This window comes from Pyrgilauda ruficollis, unplaced genomic scaffold (assembly GCF_017590135.1).
Source record: "Pyrgilauda ruficollis isolate IOZ18807 unplaced genomic scaffold, ASM1759013v1 scaffold64, whole genome shotgun sequence".
In the NCBI taxonomy this organism is placed as follows: Eukaryota; Metazoa; Chordata; class Aves; order Passeriformes; family Passeridae; genus Pyrgilauda; species Pyrgilauda ruficollis.
The window spans coordinates 1700089-1724428 of record NW_024528155.1 but is presented as its reverse complement, the minus strand read 5'-3'; the positions used below and the strand labels follow the sequence as shown (position 1 = coordinate 1724428).

The window sequence follows — 24340 nt, the reverse complement described above, 5'->3', positions numbered from 1 at the left end:
ATCGTTGGAATAGAATGATTCAGGCTCTTTAGGAAGGAGAGGCAAGGGAGACCAGGAGGCAATGGCATCCTCCACAGCAATAGCCAGCTGCGTGTATGGAGCTCAATCCCCATTTGCCCCCATTTCGGGGATGGATGAGGAGCTGACCTAGAGCTACTGGGGAATGATTAATGGGAGGGCTTAGGGTTAGGTAGCCACAGGCCCTCCAGCCAGCAGGACTGAGCAACTGAGTTCCCATGGTGGTACATCCCTCCCTCACCCCTTCTAGGCCACACTGTTAACTGAAAAAAAGCTCATTACATCTCAGCATGACAAACAGCACCTGGGCTCAACTTTTCTTGAGTTTATCAAAAACCCTTTGCTCCCAGGAGTCCCTGCTGTCTAACATACTCATGTTTTCTTTATGAAAAGCCTTGGAAACTATTTTTCTTGCTTGTGTAGCATAACATCCCTGTTCTCACACTTTCAACTCTGTGCCAACCCACACTGTGGCCAGGATGAAAGATTATTATGACTAAAGCCCACTCTCTTGTGACCCTATAAAACAGTGGTCTAAAATGAGAACCTTTGAGTTCTTCTGGACTGCAGCAGCTGTGACCAGCAACCTCTCTCTGAGCTGGGCCTCTCAAAGCCCACAAACTCCCAAGTTTGCTGTACTCAGATGATTGCTGGACATAAATGAATTATAGGCCAACATCCCTCTCCTCATGGCTCAACTCTTTGCACAATGAAGAAATGCAAAAGCACCCAGAGTATGTATTTCACTGCCTTTGAGGGGATTTTTTTCACAGGTACTTTACACTGATTCTGCCTGTGTGCATAAACATACACATATGCTACAGCAAATTTTGGGAGAAATGCTGCTCTCTTAGATGTCCAAGTATATTGGATATCAAAGTTAAGCTTGTTAAATAAGGTTAAGTTACCAGATAGGTTAAATGCTGTTAATTGCTAATTCCTACATTGAATTAAGTTTAAGGTTTAAGTAAAGGTGTAAGTTAAGGTTAAATACTTCTGAGTGCTGTTAAGCTTTTAGGCTGTATTCTTTTTTATACTTGCCCTCACTGTCCTTTTATCACTTGTCACATGCACCTAAACACACACACAGCCCTAGACAGTTCTCAGTTCATTTCAGTTTTGACTGGATTTTAATAGGGGCTTGGGTTTTCTCTTTTTCCTTGGTGTAACTGACTAGTAAGTGGTAGAGTGAATCTTGCAAAGAACTTTGTTGTTGCTTAATATGAAATCAGGCTTTTACTGATACCCTTGCTGATGATTTTTTAAGTGATCTCAAACACTAATTCGTAACAATATACAGGAACCACCTCATGTTCACAAGCCCTGGTCCTCACAGGGGAACCTCAACCACTCTGATATCTCCTGGAATGACAAGACAGCAAGGCATCAGCAATCCAGTAAGTTATCCTTCATGATAGCTTCCTTCTCCAAGTGACAAAGAAGGTAAAAAGGAGATGTGCCATGCTGGAATTTGTTCTCACCAACAAGGAGAGGGTGGTGGGAAATGAGAAGCTCAGGGGAAGCCTTGGCTGCAGTGATCATGAAATGCTGGAGTTTGAGATCCTAAAGATAGTGGGAAGGGAGCAAAGCAAACCCAGTACCCTGAATTTCAGCAGATGCAGCTTGGCCTCTTCAGGGATCTGCTTGGCAGAGTTCCATGAGATAAAGCTCTGCAGGGTAGCAGGGTCCTAAGAAAGCTGGTTAATATTTAAGCATTAATTCCTCCAAGCCCAGGAGCAATGCCTTCCAACAAAGTCAAGCACAAAACAGCAGGAGGCCTGCATGGATGAACAGTGAGCTCCTAAATGAATCAAAAAAAAAAAAAAAAAGAGGAAGCATATTGAGAGGGGAAGCAAGGACAGGTAGTCTGGGAAGTATACAGAGAAATTGTCCAACAGCCAGAGATCAGCTTAAGAAAGCTAAAGCCCTGATAGGATTAAATGTGGCCAGGGATGTCAAGGGCAACAAGAAGAGCTTCTGTAAGTAAGATGATGACACAAGGAAAATTATGAAAAATGCATGACCTCTCCAGAAGGAAACAGGAGGCCTGGGACAGAGAGAAAGCTGAGGCAAAAAATGACTCATGTTGTGCCACAGAAATTTTAGATTAGATATCGGGAACATTAAATTACTTTTTTGCCTCCATCTTCCCTGGTATGTATTCCAGTCACATCACTCATGTCACAGGAAAACAAGGGCAAGGACTGCCAGAATGAAGAACACTGTAGATCAGGAGCCCATCTAAGGAACCTGAAGGTGCACAGAGCAACCAACATAATCTAGCTAGATACGTGCTAAGCATTTGACACTGTAACACAGGACATCCTTGTCTCTGAACTGGAGAGATGCTGATTTGACAGATGAAACAAGGGATAAGGAATTGGCTGAGTGGTCACACTGTAAATCATGTTCAAGAACTCCCTGTAGAAGTGGACACTAGTTCCTTAGGGGTCGTACTGGGAACACTGCTGGGTGACACCTTTGCTGGTGTCATGGACAGTAGGATCAAGAGCACCCTCACCAAGTCTGCCAGTGACACCTGGCTGTGTGGTGCTGTCAGTATGCTTGAGGAAAGGGATGCCACAGGGGGACCTGGACAGGATTGGGAGATGGGCCTGTGTGAGCATGACAACGAAAAGTGCAATGACCTGCACCAAAGCTAGGGCAAACCAAGCAAAAATACAGGTGGGGCAGAGAATGCATAACAGCCCTCAGAAGGATTTTCACGTGCTGGTGGATGAGAGGTGGGACATGACCCCACAATGTGCACTCACATCCCAGAAAGCCAAACATGTCTTGGGCTGCATCCCCAACAGTGTGGCCAGTAGAGCGAGGGAGGGGATTCTACACCTCTGCTCTGGTGAGACCCCACCTGCAGTGCAGCATCCAGCTCTGAGGTCCCAAAGATACAAAGGACATGGACCTGATCAAGCAAGTCCATGAAGACATTCAGGAAGTACCCCTCCCATGAAGGCAGTCTGAGAGTTGCTGCTGTTCAGGCTGGAGATAAAAGGCTTCAGGGAGACATTACAGCACCTTCCAGTACCCAAAGGGAGCCTGCTAGAAAGCTAGGTCCTTTTACAAGGACACGTAGTGACAGGACAAGAATTAGTGGTTTCATACTGATTAACAGTAAGTTTAGATTAAATATTCAGGTGAATTCTTCAGTGTGAGAGTGGCAAGACACTGAAACACCTTGCCCAGAGAAGCTGTGGATGTCTCATCCCTGGAACTGTCCAAGGCAAATTTGCATGAGGCTTTGAGAAACCTGGTGTTCCAGCCTATGGCAACAGGGTCAGAACTGATAATCTTTAAGATCCTTTCCAACCCAAACCATTCTATGATTAAACAAGTTACCATTAGACAAAAATAAACACATCCTGTGTAAATATCAGACACGTAATCAAAATTCAGTTTGCTTTTCAAGTAATTACCAGTTTTACATTTTGGTTTGTTTTTCTTAAAAGGTTTGGAGGCAATCTTCTTATTTAAGGAGGAGTAAAAAATTTTATTTTAAAAGTGGTTGTGCCACTGTTGAAAATGTTGTAATAATCAGAAGTCTATCCTGCTAGTGGAGATGAGAGCCCAGTGTCAAACATGTAATAGTCACATTAAGCGGACATCACCATTTATACCTCAAAAATAAAGTGGATGCTTCTTCTTTTTTCTTCTCAGGAAGAACCTGAGTTCCAAAAGTCAGATTTAGAAAGCTCAAACCCTACACTTGAGGTGCTGGAGTATGCCCACTAAAGAGCAACAATGCTGGTGAAGGATTTGGAGCACAAATCCTATGAGGAGCAGCTGACGGAGCTGAGGGTGTTCAGAAAAGGAGGTTCAGGGGAGAGTTTATCACTCTCTACAACTCTCTGAAAAGAGGGTGTAGCCAGGTGAGGGCTGGCCTCTTCTCCCAAGGACTAAGGAATAGCACAACAGGAAAAAGCCTAATGTTGTGCCACAGGAAAGTTTACACTGGATACTAGAAACATTTGCTTCTCCAAAAGGGTTCTCAAACACTGGAAAAGGCTGCCCAGGGAAGTGATTGAGTCACCATTTCCAGAGGTATCTTAAAAGCCTTGTAGATGTGGCCCTTAGGGGCATGGTTTGGTGGTGGATTTGGCAGTGGTGGGTTAAAAGTTGGACTTGATGACTTTAAGGATATTTTCCAACCAAAGTGATTCCATAGCTCTGCTTTATCGATATAGTACCTTATTCCTGCCTGAGAAGTGTGAATGGTTTCTCATTTGCTCATATTAACGGTTATGCTTACAGTAATTGTGCAATGTTTCTATGATCAATTCAAAGAATAACCTAATTAGTGATTACCATGCAGTGATAAGCAACTGGCTTACACAAATTCAAAGGGGTGTAACTATTTTCACTAGAAAACCTCTCTGTAGCTGTAATAAACAAAGATCTGAGTGCTCATACCTTTCTCAAGGTGAATTTATTCATTCAATAATAACAACTTTTATATTTATATACATCCTGTAATTTCTTTAGCTTGCTGGCATAGCCTTTAATGACTCTGACAAAGCCTTATTAACAGTGTAAGCACCGAAAAAAAAAATTGAAAACTCAGCATTATCTCTAAGCTATTTTATTATCTTATGGTGCATTTCAAAGAGATCAGAAAAGCAAGGAAGCATTGAAAATCCAGGCTACTGCAACCTATTGACTTCTGTGTATTTAATAAGCATATCTATTTCCCAGACACTTCACCCTGCCATGGTATATTTATAATATGAATGTATTATGCTACAAAAAGATACACCTCATCTTTCTTTTAAGGAAAGCTAACAAAGAGGAGAATTCCCAAGACATGATCAAGATGAGTAGATTAAAAAAAAATTATTCCCATAAACAGTATTTCCATAAGGCCAAATTATATTCTGCACAATACACAAAATTTGCAGTTCTTAAATACTATAGACTGAGAAAAACTGTAACTTGAAAGCAAGATGGTTTATGACAAATCACAACTGTTTCTGTACCTAAAAAGCACACGTACCTTTTCCTAAATGTGTATTTATACTCATGTATCTAGCTGTTCCTGTAAGGCTCTTGTGTTCTCGATATGGTATGTGCTTCTTTGTTTCTGGATCTACATACTCCTTTGCTAAACCAAAGTCTATAATGTGAATAATTTGCTGGGTTTTGTTTCCAGGTCGTCCTATTAAGAAGTTCTCAGGTTTTACATCTCTGTATATCAAGTTCTTTGAATGGACATATTCCATACGAGAAATCTTCAATAAAAGAAACAAACAGACAAGGAAGTTTAGCTTAAGTTTCAGGTTGCCACATTAAAATGTGTTAGAATCTAAATATCTTATATTGGCTTTATACACATAAGAAACCACCCCTCTTAATATCTTAAGACCAAAGCAATATTGTTCTTAAGGAAGTATCTCCCAGTTAAAGTCAATGAAAATTGCACACTTTTTCCAAAGCAGATACACCAGCTGGTTTATTGGAAACTTTCACACTGGACGTTAGTCATGAATCTTACAAACAAAAGACGTTTCTGTCTCTCAAAAGAGCTGGTATGTTTTCTGCACATTAAAAGTAAAACCAGAAATTATGTCACCAAGAAGTAAGCAGCAAAGTTTGATGTAGATCTATTACATGTTAAAGATATAAATGAGAGGAGCACTGAAAGTTCATCACAACGCATATAAAGCCCATTCTATCTGGACTGCTCTCCATAAAAATTTCCACATTCAGAAGAGAACAGGAAGTAGTAAATAAAGCTGATCTTTGAACTTGTGAGGACTTGAGCATTTAAAAAAAAGAACTTGGCCATTTTGGCTGTAAATAAGTTCAATGTGTCTGTATGTCTGTAATTGGAGGCCTGTTATACAATTATAATCATGCTTTAAACAGCTATTTTTAACCATTACAGGTAAAAATATCATTATTTCAGGAATTGGAAATCTGGTAAACAAGCACAGCCTTAAGCATCCTTTCCACTTCCACCCACCCTCAAATTAGAACCAAATAAGGAAATCTTCAAAAAAGAGAATAATTCTTTGTTGAGTAATTTTGTGCTATAATTTCTGGAAAGATTTGGGGAATTTTTTCATTTGTTTGTTTGCCTTCTTATAAGAATGCCTAGGAAAAAATACTTATGCTATTTAGGAGTCTCATAATACAACTGCTTGTGTGGGCTAAAATTACTTTCATTTCTTTAAGGTTTTCTTTTTTGAAAGAGTACGTCAAACTAAAATTCATGATTTTAAATTGTGATGAGAACTCAAAAGACACAAGCAATTACATACATGAACTTACTTGAAAAACTGGAACAAAGTAAATGAAAGCAATGTAAGAGTATTCCTGCTTAAACTGAATCACAAGCATTTTAAATATCATTAACACCAATTTAAAACATGAAAAGTGCAAATCTCCTAAGTGAAGTAATCATTTAATCAACTGAAGACTGTTAATCTAGTGAACACTCAAATTAACATCTATTCTACTTACCAACTGTATGGCTATCATAAGAACGGTTTTAAGAGAAAATGTCCTACCACACAAGTCAAATAAATCTTCCAGACTAGGTCCAAGTAGTTCTAGCACCATAGCATTATATTTGCCACATGGGCCAAAATAATAAACCTGAGGTATTCCATCTGTAAAATGAAAATACAAAGTAATGATAAGGGGTTAAATAAGATTAAGGTACATAGCAATACAATTCCTACCCAATTTCAAGCTGATCGTAAGTTAAAAATATATTTTTCACATAGAAACAAAAATAAACCTCATAAAAACTACAGGTAAAAGACACAACAGGAATATTGAAGACAGTCACAAAAATTTTAACGAAAATGGTACTATTACATATTTGACTTGTGAAAGATATCAAGACTTTTACAAAAAATTGAAATTATAACCTCCCGATTAAGTTTTGTAACCATAAATTAAAACAGGGTTTTGAAATGCTATGAAGAAAGGCTTAAATAAGCTCTTGTACAAAAAAATGCACTTAAACTTTTTAAATCAAGGCTATTCCTACCTTTAGGAATAAACCACCTTACTATCTAGAGAAATCATTTTAAAAAAAATCAAAAAGATTAACAAACCCAAGAGTGCAATGATACATAAGTCTGGACTTTATAGTTTTAAATGAACACCTGCCTTAGAGAGACAGACTATCCAGAAATTTGAAAATATAAATAAAGCCTTATGATCCAATTTTACTTCCTTTTCATAAAATATGTATTGTGTATCTATTTAATTAAAAATAACTTGATATAATTGCTTCTACTCATCTTGCACTTTTTCACATGCACAGGACAATGTCCTCATTCAGCAGAATAAATTTTGTTTACTTAGGGAAGCTAGTTATTCCAGATCTTTGGTTTTTTGTTCTTTAGTACACATCTTCTGTTTCATTTATTCCAAATATTTAATACTCTGAAAAAAATGTATTCTTTTCATGCGAGCCTTTTCTACAGTGTCCAATGTTTCAATACTGCACTATACAGAAGCACAAAACTTGTTTTCAGAACACTTTAATGAAACACTGGATTTCACCTTCATTCTCTGTAGGCCAAATGTAACTCTAATTCTGAGTGTTTTCTGAAGTACATAAAGCCTTCAATTTTTCATACCTTACTATAGAGACACTTACACTGAGGGCACAAATTTGTAACTGTATTTACTGCAGCTTTGGGTAAAAAAAAAATTATAAGAAAATACTGTTTTAGCCAAATTAACATCAGATCAAAGCACTGTTTTTAAGAAAGTTTTCACTAATCTCTTTTCCTACAAGTCAGAATATTTAAAGAAGAACCCCTAAAAATCCAGCTTAACTGTTCAGTTAACAGAAGACTCAAGCTACAATTTGGTTTTCAATATGTATCATCACACCCTTCTCTATACTAATGTACTTAAAATGCATAATTGTAACCACTTCAGAAAGACTTCACAAGAGCAGCTTATTGCTACTAATGAAGAAGCACAGACCACACTACATCCTGTATCAGAATAAGGTATGAGATGGTGTTCTTCAATTTAAAAATATCATCCTGAATTACCAGATAGATATCTAAAACACTTGATCCTCTGATTAGATGAGAATAACAAAACATCCCAAAACAATGATTAACACATACTAACTTCTGCAGTGCATATGGAGCACCCTGTCTAAAATTACCCATGTTGATAAAATAATTTGATATTAGCAGTTCAAAGTACTAGAAGTTAGGGGCTTTGGTTCTTAATCAAAGTACTCTTAGTACTTTTGCTTAAAAGCAATAAGTGGGTATCATTCTGCTACTTACATTCTTTCTCCATGTCTGTAAATCTCCAGAAGTCAGAACGTAACATGCTAATAAAAACTAAACTAAACTAATAAAATCATATAGGAGGCTTTTTCTCCCACTATAGAGATAATGTAAGCTCTCTTATATAAACCTTTAAGAGATATTGCTTTAAGTTAAAAAAAAAAGAAACTCTGATTTTTAGAAACTTAAGAAACCCCTATTTTGACAAGATATTCCACTACTTAATACCAATTAAGAAGATGTATTTTATTTCCACTTTGAATCACTCCAGATCAAACCACTGTAGAACAAAAGAAGAAAATACGCTGAGCGTTTAAGATGCATCCCAGTTGTCTTGCTGTGAATTTGAAAAAGCCACTGGTCTTCAGTTTCTTGATTAACAATTAATTTGATTACCATTCAATCCTTTCTTGTACCTTGACAGATCTTCTCCCCATTCTTAAAAATCCTTTTAAAAAAGTAGTACCCCTCTCCAGTTATAAGCAGAATACAGTGCTTGTCACACAAATGTCACTAAAAGTTATATATAACTTCCTCTTCTTCCATAAAAAAGGAAAATTATTTGTGGCCAAAAAAGTAGATTCACATACTTCCACTAAGTTACTTTAACAATTAAACACTTTCCTTTCTAGGTTTAAAGCTCTGAAACTAGAATCCTTTTTTTTGGGTACGAGTCATATTTCCCTATCCCCAGATATTTATACTTGTTGACAAGTAAAACACTTTCATTTGAATGGGCTCAATTGACTAAACAATCCACAATACTTAGGTGACTTCCCTGTCATAAAATCATAAACCCAAGATAAGCCAGTATGATTTTAATCCTATTTTACTCTTGATAAATGTCAGAGAAGTCTTGACTTGGAAATTAACTACTTTGAACATCACTTGGATTCCAGTTTCTTCTACAAAAGTTAACTTTCATTAGCCACCTAAAACATTACTGCTGTACACCTCTGGTCTCCAAAATCAAGTCCAAACACTCCAAAAGTACTTGACTATCCACTGAGAAGGGGGGGTGGGGAGGGCGGGGGGGCAAGAGCCCCCTAAAACAGTTATGTGAATTTATGGATTATACTCTTTACTTTTCACTCAAATACTTTAGTTCACCATGTTTATGTATGAAGTCCAGAGAGCTTTTAAAGCTGACATATCTGACTTCAGCTACAATGATGAAAGGATAAAATATTAGAATAAAGAAAACACGACTAGTAGATCAAACTGTATCTGCCAAATCTCTTTAAAACAAAGAAAATAGTAAGCTATTTCCACTTTGGGACATTATCCATCTTGGTTGTCTTTTTCAAGAACTTCACCATGAAACCTGATTTAAGCTTGAGGGTGCATGTTGTTTATGTAGCAGTGGATGTAGCAATGTGTTGCCACTGCATGTAGCCATATATATGACTAGCAAAAACACATTTATATCTTAAGGAAAAAAATTCCATTTATTTGCTTTGACACAGATATCACATCATAGCTTCAATTATTTTATGTGTGTGTCCTCATTCAGGAAAAAAAAAAACTAACTTGATAAACAGGCAGCAGAGACAGCCAAAGGAATATGTAACTCTCAGGTCAATGGCAATACCACTTGCATTTAACCTCATCTATTACTGACTTAATTTTAAGCTGTATCTTGGCAAAACATCTCTATACAATACAATCTAAATTTGTAAAGCTATTAAGGTAGTAAGTAGCTTTCCGGTGTTCTTCAGTTTCTTTTTACCATTTCCTTTCAGAGCTTTCTCTAAACCAGTCAAGAAACAGACTGATGGTATCTGCATTACATCCTATTGCTTAGAATCTGTTCAATCAGACACATAAATGCCAATAAAATACGCAAGACTGCTCTTGCAGATCATGGTGCCGTGTATTCAGCTTCTTATACCACACCACCTTTTATTTGCAGTCTTATTTTTCCTATGTGGCAATTCATTGGACACAAGCCAAATACTTTAAACTAGTTGGAAGATTTGCAGTAACAGTTGTCTTTCACAGCACATGCATACTGGTACTCTTGTCAAGGATACAAATTAACAAACTGCCACAAACAAAAATATTCCCTAGTTAGTCTATGGAATCTGAATCCTCTCAAAGGAAGCAATTATAAAGCTCAGTGCATTCTGACTGGAGCCAAACCAGCATACACAGAAGGTCCCAGAGTCTCTGGAAACATATCACCTCAATGCTACTGGAATCATGATCAGCCATGAACTATAAAACTCTAAACGCAGAATGAGACACTATGTCACCACAACACTTAGACTATATCTCTTACTTACAAATATAAGAATATGTTTGCAAAAAGAAGAAACAGTAATAAAATAATTAGATCTATTTCAAAGGGAAAATCTTTAGTTATTTACATTACTAAAACAGAATTAGAGATGCATTTTATTGTAATCATTATTAAATCAAATATCCATTTATCTAACATTCACTTTGTTCAGTGAATTGTCTTACCAAGCTTCCTTTCACAATTACAGCTATTGTATTCCTCACAACGCCCACAATCCCTGAAATCTGTGTGATGTCACAATACAAAACCAATATACATTTTTGCATACAGCCAGGCTTCTTATGGCCAGTAACTACTGTTTCTCAGAAACATTATCATGTAACTTTATTATGCAGCTGACATTCTTACCAGATCTCCTGCATTTATTCCAGGGGAAAAAATTACTTTAAATTCAGAAAATCCTGTACATGTCCTTAAGCTAAATCCTAGAAAAGGATTGGCATAAAACAAGAAAAAATGCAAGCAACATCTTTATAATTTTGTTGGACTACACTTAAAAAATAAATTAGGCATTACCATTTATGTTTATTCACATAAACACAAATATTAGCATATTCACATTAATAACTGAGCAGCTCAACTTTCCTATTAAAGGAAGCATATCAGCAGCAAAAACTCAAAACTGAATCAGAGTTTTCACCAAACAACTCATGATACAACCACAGGAACCATCAGTACACAGATCAGCAGCGCCTACAAACAGATTCCTCTTCAGTGAAAAGATTCAATATTTGATTCAGTTTAAGTGCTCTAATACTATATTCTTAAATTAAGCTTAGAGCTTTATTTTCTAAGATCACCTCCATGTTTAGTTTTTTTAACTTTATCGTTATACCAACCACTTCAACTAACTGCTTATTGTTTATTCCCCAGTATAATAATGCCAGTCAAATTACAACAGAAGTAATAAAGCAGGACAGTGTGACTAAAAAAAAAAAAATTAAAGAAACAGCCATCAATTTAAGACCAAATTCTCAGCTACCTACCTAGAAGTATAGTTCAAAGCAATATTCACGTGAAGTTACTAATAAAACTCACTTGGCATTCAAACTGAATGTGAGGTAGCAAGATGTATGGAAAGGATGTGAAGTGTGACAACTCAAACATTTCTGTAAGAACTGATAACATGTTATTTATATATGCAAACTAGGACAACCCTGAACTGACTTACTTGTCAACTCTGTAGTTGACAGCTAGATACTTTGTCTTCAATATATATTGTCCTTAATTATTAGAAACATAACACCCTTGTTTTAGAAATTAAATAATACTCTAAAAACTGAAGTTCCAGTAAATTATTGCTGTTTTAACTAAGTAGTAGGAACATCTAATTAATATAGCTGCACGTCATGTTCATGTTTTCCCATAAAATCTTTTCAAACTTGCTTCAAACCTTTGTAACTTTCATAATGTTTATCCTATAATAGCAGCAAGACATGAATCTCAAAATATTTTGAAAAATACAGAATGAGATAAATTATTTTAAATTGTTTCTAGAAGATCCATAAACAAAAACAATCACCTGACACAATAATCTAGCTGTAGTGCTTTGTTTCTAGCACTACTCTCAGGGAAACTTGCTATTGAGACACTTCCTCAGGGTACGACAGAATATCAATCTAGTTAAATATGTTACAGTCTACCAACTGAGAAAGCAATTAAGAAATTATGATACTAAAATTTTTGTCTTGGGAAGAGTTATAGCAGAATACAGATGCTGATATACCACAATGAAGTCATGCTGGGCTCCCGTTTCTCCCAGAGGCTAAAGTGGAAGGCAAGGTGGCTATGGCCAAGAGAATGAAGTAGACATGGTATCACTAGCAATCTGAGATCCTACTGCCCTCACAGTGACAGTGAAAGTCACCTGTAACTATCTTAAATGTAAAAGATAGCTTGGCTTTCATGGGAAAAATCTGCTTCAGACGTTCCATACCCTGAATATAGTTGTACAAAAATAATTAAAAGCTATCACTGAACACTCAGATCTCACACACCAACTAAAGCTGGCCTGAACTGAAATTAAATGAAGACATTTTATCACCTTAAATATTTTTGTCTTTACCTAGAGGAAAAAAAACTAAACACTCAAGAACTGAACCTCATTCTTGGCCTTTAGCCCATCAAACACATTTCCAATACAAAAAAGAAAACCATAAACAGCAATGTCTAACCTACTAGGTCCACATTAAACTGTGTATAAGGCACCTTACAACAAAGAAGTGTTCTTGCCTTAGGGTACTCTGGCCCCCCTCAAAAGCAGAAATTCAAAGTATTTCAAACTCACTCTGCTACATTCCCAAACCAAAATGTAATTATCAATCTGGCGAATCCAGACATGCCCGAAATGCTACAATAAATATTCTACTGAGCTTGACTACAAAATGGTGAGCAGACTCCACTTACTGTACGGTATCTGTCAAAACCACATTATGTCCACACTGAAATCTTCCTGAATCACTAATCCAACAGTAACTGTGTAATTACAGCTGTCCAAGTACTGTGATTCCGTTGTGTCAAAGGCAGGTTCTCACGATCTCAAAACCAAAAACTGTATTTTTAGATACCAATACAGAACACGTCACATGAATGTTCGTACCAAACCACAATGGTTCAGGTACAGAATGCAATACTTGGATACTTAGCACTCATTTCACAATAGCCATGACCTTCTTAAATACAACACCTTTTCCCACTGTAGACAAATATATCCCATACATTGACTAGTCAATAGTAGTGACCCTGTAAGAAAAGTTAAAGGCTTCCAGTTTTTCAAGTAGAAGTGTTAGCTAGATTTCAGCTAAAATAATAGATGTACAAAAGTTAAGAAAAATAAAACCTGACTTATAATACTGAGCATCTGCATTGTCTGAAATATTAACGCAGCAGTTTCACCAGTAGGTTAATCCACTGCTGAACAGATCTGAGACCAGTTTTGAGATATGTGATCTCAAAAATTACCTCAAATGAAGAAATAAAATCTAATAATAGATACCCCTCACTACTATAAACAAGAACTGCTCTAAGTCTGTTCTAACAGCAGCATTACAAACAGGAGTTCTACTAATTCACTTTAAGCAGCAGAAGCTGCTTGCCGTTCTTTTGCTCCACTTGTCAGGTAAGTAAGTACAAAAGAGTTTTTATTCACTTTCAAAAGCTCCCAGTCATTATGATAATGACCCATTTATTAAGAGAGATTAGAAAAATCAGACAATGAAAGCCGAATCGTTTTTATGCTCTTCAACATGTAACACATAACTTCTTTCATTTACAGACTCCTTTCTGCAAAAGGAAACTGAACCATACTGAAAATACCTATCTGTCAGTTGAATTACAGCATAGTGCATGAAATACACCTACACCTTATCTTCTAATCATGCAAAGAAAGGCTGATAGCATAAAAGATTTATTCAAAAACCAATAAAAAATACAAAACTGTTTTCTATTAATTCCAAAAGCCTTAGTGCAATTTCATGTTCAGCAATCATTTTTTTTGGAGTACTGCACTTATGATAGTATGGTTTTCTTATATCTCATATTTGCATATTAAGAAAATACACATTAAACAGAATTTATTAGAAGTAAAGAGATGCTAAATTCCATCCATATGCTCCTCATTCAATTGACTAGAAACTTCTGCATACTGACTGATGATTGCAAACTCCCTGCGGAAAACCTCGCAACTACTGAACGAAAAAATTATCACAGAAAAAAGAAAGCAATTTTCATAAAAATCTCTGTTCGTATATAAAACCTAAATGAAAGCTAAATAATGATGAAACTAAAATAAACGGCATCTTTCATTTTAAAAGTTGGTTTTAATAAGTTTGAAGTCCACGTCCCTAAAAAACGAAAACATTTCAAAAAGTCCAAAAGCACTGAAAGTATTTGCTCTTTAAGAAAGATTCTTCACATTTTTTTTCTGACAAATACCTACATGTTACTGCACATTCACAGGCATTTTAAAGAGCATATTTAAAAGTAAAGTTACAGTTAGGCCTTCTTTTTGAGCAGATCCTCTCCAAAGGAATGCAATTTTGAAATGTTAATTCTTACTCATGCAAGACAAAACCACTTTTTATTAAATACAAAGAATTAATACTCTCAATTCCAAAGTCTTTTTATACACAAAATCTTGTGCACAAAACCTGCACATCTAACATATTTCATGCCTATTTTCTCCTTCTTCTCTCAGTGTGCAGAACTACAAAAGAACCCTCTGATCTTTTTTCAGTCAAGAATGTCTTCCATCTTCATGACATTCAAGACACAAAACAACATGACTAACCACAGAGATTAATAATACAAATATACATTTAAAAAAAAAAACCAAGCTAAAAGGTCATTAGAAAGATAAGAAAAAGGAATAACATAAAAATAAACAAACAGACTTAGTAGACAAATATTGGCTGCAGATAAGGAAATACCAAGAAAACATACAATTTCAAAATTCTACTCTTTTCATCAAGGATGCCTACAAGATTAGAGGAAGTACAAAGATGCTCTTTTAAAAAGGGTTTGAAGGTAATCTGTAATCAGAATAACATTTTCTTTACTTGCTTTCAGGATGATATTGTCAGAAAACAACCTTATTTTCTTCTAGAAGAATTCATTCACATGTTAATGCCTCTCCCTCCTCCTGCCACCTGCAAGTCAAGTGGGATTTCACAGGGCCTAAAGGAATTTTATCCTTTAAGTTTCGGGTTATTTCACACCAAGCATAAGTCAATTTGTAGCATAAACTGTGGAATGTGTAGTTCTTATCTGTGAAAATCATGGGGTTTTTATAGAAAATAATGGCTCTGCTTACAAGACTGGGAGTACAGTTCCCTTTTCACCAATTGCTTCTGAAACCATAGTTTAGTAGTCACTTGCTATTAACATAGAAGCATAGACGTATACATGAGGAGAACAAGGGGAAGTGTAATTCAGTACAATTAAATGCAAACTACACAGTCCACACAGTTATAAAGCTATCAGCCAAATTACTACAAGTTTTATTACTACTGCAAATAAACAAAAACAGCTACGGAAAAGATTACTTCATTGTAAGAAAGCCTGCAAATGTAGATTTTTAGAAGCTTAAAAGATGGAAAGCTTCAGACAATTGCAACTTCTAGTATGGTGCATAACTGTGAAGGTTTCACAGAAACCTTCTATCTTCACAATTACAATACTTCAAATTTCTTCCAGCAATGGCAGCTATTTTTGTATCTCCTGTGACAGAGTCTTCTGTAACTTGCATACTGAAGACCACTTCTTTTAATCTCTCTCTGATCAAAAAACAACCACTGCCCATAAAGTAATACTGTCTATATGGATAGACCTGGCAAAAGTTTTTTTTCACCCATTATCTCCTGTTTTACATAGGAGGTTTACATACTCACTTCCTGAATTTATCACTTCCTGGATCAACTTAACAAAACTATCTTTTCAACTGTTCATGAGATAAAATTATTTCAAAGTATTTTTGACAGTTAACATGCATGTCACCAAAAAATCAGTAAACTAAAACCAATTGTCACAGATTACATCAGAACAGAAACTACATAATACTGCAACGTTTTTTTCTGAAAATCACAAGCTGTATAACTTACTTAGCTTGAGGGCCAAAATCCTAAAAATATAGAAAAAGTGACTGCTCCCAGAAGATAAGGAATCAGGAATCTTTTTTTAAACTTCTATGTAGATAGGAAAAAGAAAATTGCTTTCTTCACAAAGAACCTTTGCCATAAAACCCATTAAAATAGGCCTCAAGTGGAGTGCCTGAGAAAGGCTCACAAAGGAGCTTTCAAGGTTCTGTGCTGGGAGAGGCTTTCACTTTTGAACAAAAGCAGGTCATTGTAAAAACAAAGGAGGACTGTAACAAAGTTTTTCATAAATATTGATGATGCTTAGTAAGTCACCAGCTCTATCTTGGCATTTTCACCCTAAAGGTAACCTCATCTTCATGCAAAGAATCAGAGAGGTGACTCTCCCTTTCAGTACTTCAACAAGGCACCAGAGAAAAATAAAATTTATTGCAACCAGCAAATAGGGTTAAGAAGATTGAATGATATGTGAAGTAAAGCAGGATAACTGTGACTTGACTATGTTCTTACATTAAACACAGTTCCCAGTCTTATTCACTAAACAAGGCAAACATATTTATGCTCCTAAAGACATTTTCCCAATAAATACTCCTATAAGGGTTCCTACCTCTGAGAAGCACTGCCTAATTTCTGCAGTGTGAATTAGAAATTACATATTTATTCTTACCTCCCCTACACAGCTCCTTTGCAATTTTAGATAGTTACACCTCTACATTCACAGACAGGTAATGTACCTAACTCGTGGGCTGTCATGCCCATTAGTTAAACATTTAAGATCTCAGCGTTCTACTCATCAGCTATTTCACAATGCTAGTGTACGGTATGCTGACAATTTATAACTACTTACAAGAAACCATCTATACTGTGATGACTTTCTCCAAACAACAACTATATAGACTCAAGATTTTGACTACCTATCTACAACTTTATTGTCCATCTAGGAAGAGAAATTGACAATATTGTGTTTTACCAAAAGTAATCTCTAAAAATTCCTGGTTGCAAAACATTCGTAGTACAGCAGCAAAAAAAGTCTGCATCAATTGACCATATTAGAAACTTTGTTCCACCAGATGTAGTCTTCAAAAGAGCACCATGACTTTTTGAAAGCCACCAGAGAAACACTATTCAGACAGTGCAGCAATGAGTATAAGATCCCTAATTTTAAGGAAAAATGTGAAAATAGTAATTAAAAATTATTAAAACTCATCATAACACACACATTCAAGATAAAAAAAAAAAAGTGATATGGGTATTTTCTTTACGTCTTTCTTTTCAGAGACAACGTTTCATACTAAGTAGGATGTTATTCTAGCTTAAGCACAATCAAAATCACTGTTACAAATTCCAGGCTGCCTTTGCTAAAAAGCCCCTGAACACACATGCAGAAAACCACTGTTAGTAGTCCACTCATCAAATAAACTTCTACATTAGTAAAAAAATGGGAAAAATAGTTAATTACATGACCTACTCTAGGAATAATTTCAAGGAAAAAATATCAAAATATTTCTTTTTCCTAAATTACAGCTGATTTAGAGAATATCTGTACTCACTTTACTAGGGTAAGAAATTTCACATTTTCTTAACTGATTATATGCAGTGTTGTGAAAGGCACAAAAATATGTGAGAAGTTTTAGGTATCGCTCACCTATAAAAACAGAAGGTGACAATTGGATCATTCAGGCCACTACCATAAGAGTACTTCTGGGTATAAAAGCACCAAGTGGAGTGAGATGAGAAATTCAAATATTAAACTGCATTTAAACTTCTCCTAGAGGTATTTAAGAGGTTTAAAACTACTAAGCAACAATATATACTGTATCAATAAAAGTAAAACTGAATCTGAAGCTATTTAAATATCACATCAACTTTAATTCAAAATACGTTATCAGTAGATGAGCAGTTTGGAGAGCTACACTATTTTTTCAAGGAGTTGTACTGGGAATAGTCTTAGTTTAAAGTATACCTGTATGCAGACAAATGCTCTGATAGGTGGGATTTATTAAATAGTGAGCACTTCATAGATACACTTGAGAAAAAAAAATGTTATAATAATGGAATTTATTCACTAATCCACTAACTCCTCAGGCTTTTTTCTGCTTTAAGTAGTAAAGAACACTTTATTAAATAGATTTATACCTCTAAACAAGAAGGCTTCAGCCAAAAATTGTCCCTGGATTACATCACAGTAAAATGCATTATACTGCTTTTTACCTCCAGATCCTAGCTGCTTGTAGAATCTGTATTCCAAATGTAGCTGTGGTGCTCTCGACTTCATTGGCTCCTGATTTAAAAACAAAAACAACATTTAAAACAAAGCCTAAAAACTAATACACTAACCTACTACCAGCCAAACTAGCCCTACTGCTTCCACGCCACACAAAGTTTGAATGTTTCTTCTGAAATGACCAGCAATTAAGAAACAGAGAAAACTAAACCTCCTTCAGGTTAGAGTAGTGCACATATGGATATTTACATCTTATATTGCTCCACTGGGCCAGAGTCCAACATGCAAATCAAATAACAGACACACGATGGAATAGCTAAAAATCAGAATGTTTTTCCAAAGCATGCGGATGGTATGTCCTACATTTCTCAGGAAGAGGCATTAATATACAGCTTAACAGATTGAAAAAAAAAAAAAAAAACTCCAAATACCTAATACTTGAGAGATGTATCTTTACAAGAAGTCTTATCCTATGATCTTAATAAAAAGTACCAAATCCTTCCAACAGTAACAGCTTAGCAGAAATCAAGTATCGCCATTCCAAACTATAAATCCAGAACAAGCAAAAAAAAAAAAAAAGGCCCCAAAATAAGTCTGTGGTTTACGCACATTAATGAAATCTCATTTCGGAGTTCAACATGCCCATGTGTCAGTGTCTCACAGAACTAAGTGAAGTGACATGAGATTAAGCAAAAGAATACACATGCAGCCTAAATGGAAACCCGAACTTTTTTATTATCTCCCTTTGCAAAGAAAAGGTTCTTTAGCACAAGATTCTTGAACTAATTTCCTTGGGCATCTTTTAGAAGATATGCCTTGTTTCTTATGATATGTAACATGATCTTAAAATTAAGCTCCACCAGGCAATGTTTAGGTTGGACATTAGGAGGAATTTCTTCACAGAAAGGGTGCTTAGACATTAGCATGGACTGTCACCATCCTTGGAGGTATTTAAGGAAAGACTGGCCACAGCACTGAGTGACATTCTGACGTGGTGGTCTTCAGTCACAGGCTGTACTCAATGCTCTCTGAGGTCTATTCCAGACTAATTGATTCTGTGATCTCCCACTGCATCAGTGACAATTAGGAAACTAATTCTGTAACTACTAGAGCTGCAGCACATAGTAACTCTTAATATGGTTATCAGCAATAACTGATACTGCTCAACATCAGTTTTCAGGAAAAGCTTGGGCAAAGTGCTCATTTTTTTCCTCACACCATCATCTTAAAGCTACGAGTTTATAAACTTGTGTTGTTTCTCAGTGTCACATTCACAGCATAAAAACTATGAGCCAATGTGCAAGAATGAGAAATTCAGTCTTCCTCCTCAACCCATGTCGCTCCAAGACTTTGTTGTTTCCTATTGCTGCCGAAATCCCTGACAGTGTACATTTACGCATTCAATCTTGCCAGGATGCCAAAGGTGAATGCCTACAAGTAAAGAAGGACTAATGTAACAGTTTCTGCAAAAAACAAATAGAATTTACTGTATCTTTTTTACACTCCAGAGCAACCAGCATAACTGAACACTGTATTTTTTGCAAAGAAGTGAGAAGTGAGCAAGAATTTCCTAAAATAAGCAAGTGTTTATTATTCAAAAAATTAATTACTAAGCAAAACTAACTGGGCTACCGAAGGCCTAGTTACAGTATATGAGAAGGACACATGACATTTAAGGTAAAGTATTGAAGAGAGATATTCGCTAAAAAAACTTCAGTGTAAACATGAGTCAAAGCAAATCAGCACAACTATCAACCTTTAGGACTCAGCTTTCAGAGGTATGAGGAAACCCACTATAAAGCATTTGAAATATTTTAACCTTTTAGGAAACAACATAAGTTTAGCAATTAGGTTGCTTGTAATATACAAGTCTGTTAGTTACAAAATACACACACACATAATGCCTAATTAAAACTTAGGATTCTGCCAGCTAAGAAGAAAATATTTTAGTCCACAAAACTCGGCATGTCTGCTTCTTATAGTAACACAAAATCCTGGCTTACTGGAAGTTTAATTTTGTTCAATTATACAGTTTTGTCTCAACTGGTGGTACAGTAACAACCCCTCATGGCTGCAACATGGTCCCATTAAAAGGATGAAAAACAGCTTGTATGTATTAAATTTACAGGAGATTAAAAAAAATTCTAGGTAAAAGAAATAGCTTCCAATTTCTGACACACACATCCCTCTTATGAATGCTACTTGTCCCAGCTATCAGCAGAAAATAGTCCTGACAAATCTCCAGAAAGCAATGTCCTTAAACAGTCAAACACAGAGCCAAAGACTGAAGCTAAACCTTTGTTCAGCAGAGAGACAATTAAACACTTTTATACCCTCCAGAAAAATTGGAAAAAAATAAGGTAATGGGCACTTGTAGTTCATTTATTGAACTACAGCCTTTAGGAATTGCCCTATTTTTGTAAAATGGCTTAGATAGCTTTCTGTCATTCCAAACATGCAAAGGGAACACATCATCTTGTTCATCAAAACTTGTAAAAGGGCAAGCACAATAACCTCTTCGGATACAATTACTTTATTTCTGCACATCCCACTCCACAGTACATAATAACTACATATAAATGAGAAAGGACAGAAAAAGATAAATCAAGACAAAATAATGTTAAATGTAATCTTTCTCCATAAGGCAAGAGTGAAGAATGCACTATGTATGTACAAGTCTAAAAGGAAAATTCAGTAATAAAAAAAGAAATGGTAAACCATAGTTCTTTGGTTTCACTAGTATTGTGGTACATTTCACCATCTAAAAATAAGCCTGAGTAACGCATAACTGTTCAAACATCCTGTTAAACCCAGAGTGGCTTGAAGCCAACTTCTCATCTTACCAAAAGAAACTAGTGTATTTTCTTTGCTTAAATAAGCCCAGGTCTTCACCAAAGTATCCTGAAAAAATTGTTCCAGGATTTGCAAAGTTCTGTATACAACCCTCCCTACATTGCTTTTACATTCACATCTAATTATTTCAAAGCTTCACTATTAAAACAGACAAATTCTTTTCCCTGCAAAAGACCATTTCCCTCTACATGAGGAACACGGGTTATTGCTGTCATCAAAGAACTAAGGTGCAGCTTACTGAGCCGCTGTTACCTGAGCGACAGAAACAACTGCTCCTTAGTTAATCAGAGAGATTTTTACCCCAATTTTTTCTTCTGTGGAATGTTTATATATTCAAACACAACAATAAAGACACCTGAAATGTGAAATCTGTTTCAAGTTCGTTATGAATTCTTCCTACAATTATTTTCTTCCCGAATACAGGGAATAAAATACTATTCAATTTTCAAGTTACTTCCTGTTAAAGGGGCTTTGAAAAAGCAGTTTACTTGAACTGTAAGGTCAGAAATGTTCAAGACATCTAATAAGCCAAAGCACAATATAAACATACAGCTATTACCTACTTTTCATGTTTTAGTAATTCAGTGAGAACTCATCTCAGTTTATGTTCTGTGTCTGCTTTACACATTTGTAAGCAATGGCAAACAAAAGCCATTTTCAGGAAAAAAAAAATAAATTCTTAAAGAGTAGGCTCTTGTTACAGGAAAAGTCCAGTCTATTAAACAGACTTGCACTAGATTTGGATTTACTACATATCCTAGAGCGATACTGAAAAGGTGTGACTCTTTCCAGATAGACCACAGTTATTCCTTAAAAACAAAAGACAGAGAGAAAAAACATTAGAAGCCTGAAACTGAGTGCAACTTGCTTTCCACACATAACCCTCATTTATAATAGATTTGAATTTTAGCAATTCAAATCATATGAGTGGACTAGTGAATCGGTCAATTAAAGAATACAGTTTAAAAGGCAGTGATGACAACTTTGTAACTTCCTATCTTTCACCCAAAGAAAGAAAAATTGATGTATTTCCAGAAGCAGTTCCATGGAGGACTAAGCATAAGCACATTTTGTCTCAAATATTCTGACTGTTTGACAGGTAAAGTGTGAGCAAAACAAAGGGTCCCATGGAGATGGAGTAGCAGTGTTCTGAGCCAGCTTCCTGCTCCTCCTCAGTCCCTCCCAACTGATTTCTCAGAGAAAGGCTCAAAAGGTTGCCTGTGGATGTGCAAACAAAACAGCATGAAAAGTCTAGTTTACATAAGAGGCTGCACCAGGTTAAATATAAAAGAAAGTGCACTGGGCCCCCTTCATGACTTTTTCTGCATCTTTCCCTTTCTTTATTTTGCTATCCCAGCTCTGGACCATCCATGCAGCAGAACTGACTGCAGGAATCTACAGATGGTGAACTTCTTCATTCTCCCTCTCTTTTCCACCTTAATTTCTCTCATTGCTTGCTTTGCCTGGGCAAGGCACAGCTGTTAAATTTTTCCCCCTACTGTACAAAATGAAGGGGTTTGTAGTCAACACCTTTGGAGTCTAACAGTGGGGGTGCCAGAGTTATAACAACTGCACAATAAAGCACAAGAGCTCCCCTGCATGCGGTCTGGTGGCTTCGTTTAGACCAGTAAGAATTTACAACAAACATCACACTCCTACCAATGGCTTACAACAATGAATTGGCATCACAAACAAGACTCTTGTGAGGCTGAGAGGGACTGAACAGCTCCTGAACTATTTTTAGCTGGGATGCGCTCAGATATCTCCATCTCTGACTGGGGTACTGGATAGATCAGGAACAGGGAGGAGCAGGATGACAGCTCAGGAAATTCCAAGCATGGACCCCTTTCCCTTTATGGGGAAGTATAACCTATGCTCATCTTCATACGTGAAGTACTGTGTGCCATGCTAATGGAAACACAAAAAGATAAAAAGATTAATGACTCCTTACCAAAATGTCTAGATAACAAAAAGAGAGAGACATTTCAATAAAATTTGGTTAACTTCTTTACAAAAATGTTCATACAGAGAGCAAGATGAGAGACTTTTTTTCACTAAAATGTTTAGATAGCAAAACAGAGACAAATTACTACAAAACTCGGCTGCAAAAAATTTGAAAAAATATTTGAGAGTCTTGGTTGAGCTCTTAAAAAAACATTCACGAAGATTCGGCTGATCACTTCCAGAGATGTTTGGATAGAGAGAAAAATGAAAGAGCAAAATTGGAATCTTTACTGAATATAGAAAGAGACCTTACTCAATTACTACACCTTGAGCTCTGCAAGGCTACAGAGCAGAAGAAAATACTGAGACATGTGCTGGGTACCACAGCAGGGATGAGAAGTTGGTCTTGGGAGTACAGTGACTTACACAAATCCTCAGATAAGGAACTAGTATGTGAAATTAAGAGGTAAGATTAGGGTGCTAGGTTTTTAGAAACAAAGACAGTGACGCGCCCAAGTGAAGGAATCAAAAGTAGTGAGGGATGAGGATGAGGGGAAGGACAGAACCACAAGACTGTTGGGCAAGGAGACAAAAGCAGCTGTGGAAGAGGCTGAAGCCAGAGAAGTGGCTATAGGAAAGACAGAAGTGTAGGCAGCAGCTGCTGTAGAGCAAAAAAAAGCTGCAGAAGAGGAGGCCAAGGGATACTGAGAATCTGAGGTTTTCCATACAAAATGGTCCTTAAGAATCCTGGTTGCTCATGCTACCTATTGGTAAAGGGGTTTAGGTTTCCTGGAGAGGGAGAGCAGACCTCAGGAGATGGAGCTGCTCGCTGCTGAGAGCTATCAGGAAAAGAGGCTGAAGGCAGAGAGGCTGTTTGATATCAAAAATGGTCATATTAGTAGGCTTCCAGCACAGCTTCAGGATGTGTATGAGAGAATATTTTATGAAGAATTGCAAGATGTAGAATCTGGATTCTGGACCACTAGTTAAAACTGAAACCAGAGATGATGGACAGGGTCAGCAAACTGCTACAAAATAGTGCCATATACCAGAACCAAAATATCAAAGTTATTGCAGGGTAAGTTAAATGAGGAGAAGGAAGAAGCTGTATATATTCCCACCC

At 36.3% G+C, this 24340-nt stretch overlaps 1 protein-coding gene across 8 annotated transcripts in view; it reads right to left on the bottom strand.

Moving 5' to 3' along the window:
- CSNK1G3 (casein kinase 1 gamma 3) overlaps nucleotides 1-24340 on the bottom strand; it is a 71488-nt gene that overhangs the window by 21243 nt on the left and 25905 nt on the right. For 6 of the 8 annotated variants that reach the window (XM_041484148.1, XM_041484149.1, XM_041484152.1 and 3 more), the window contains 3 exons: nucleotides 18408-18477; nucleotides 6496-6644; nucleotides 5027-5261 (listed from right to left, as the gene is read on the bottom strand). In XM_041484148.1, coding sequence (XP_041340082.1) covers nucleotides 5027-5261; nucleotides 6496-6644; nucleotides 18408-18477 — 454 coding nt within the window. The remainder of the gene's footprint in view (nucleotides 1-5026; nucleotides 5262-6495; nucleotides 6645-18407; nucleotides 18478-24340) is intronic. The other 2 variants (XM_041484151.1, XM_041484156.1) reach the window with 1 other exon arrangement.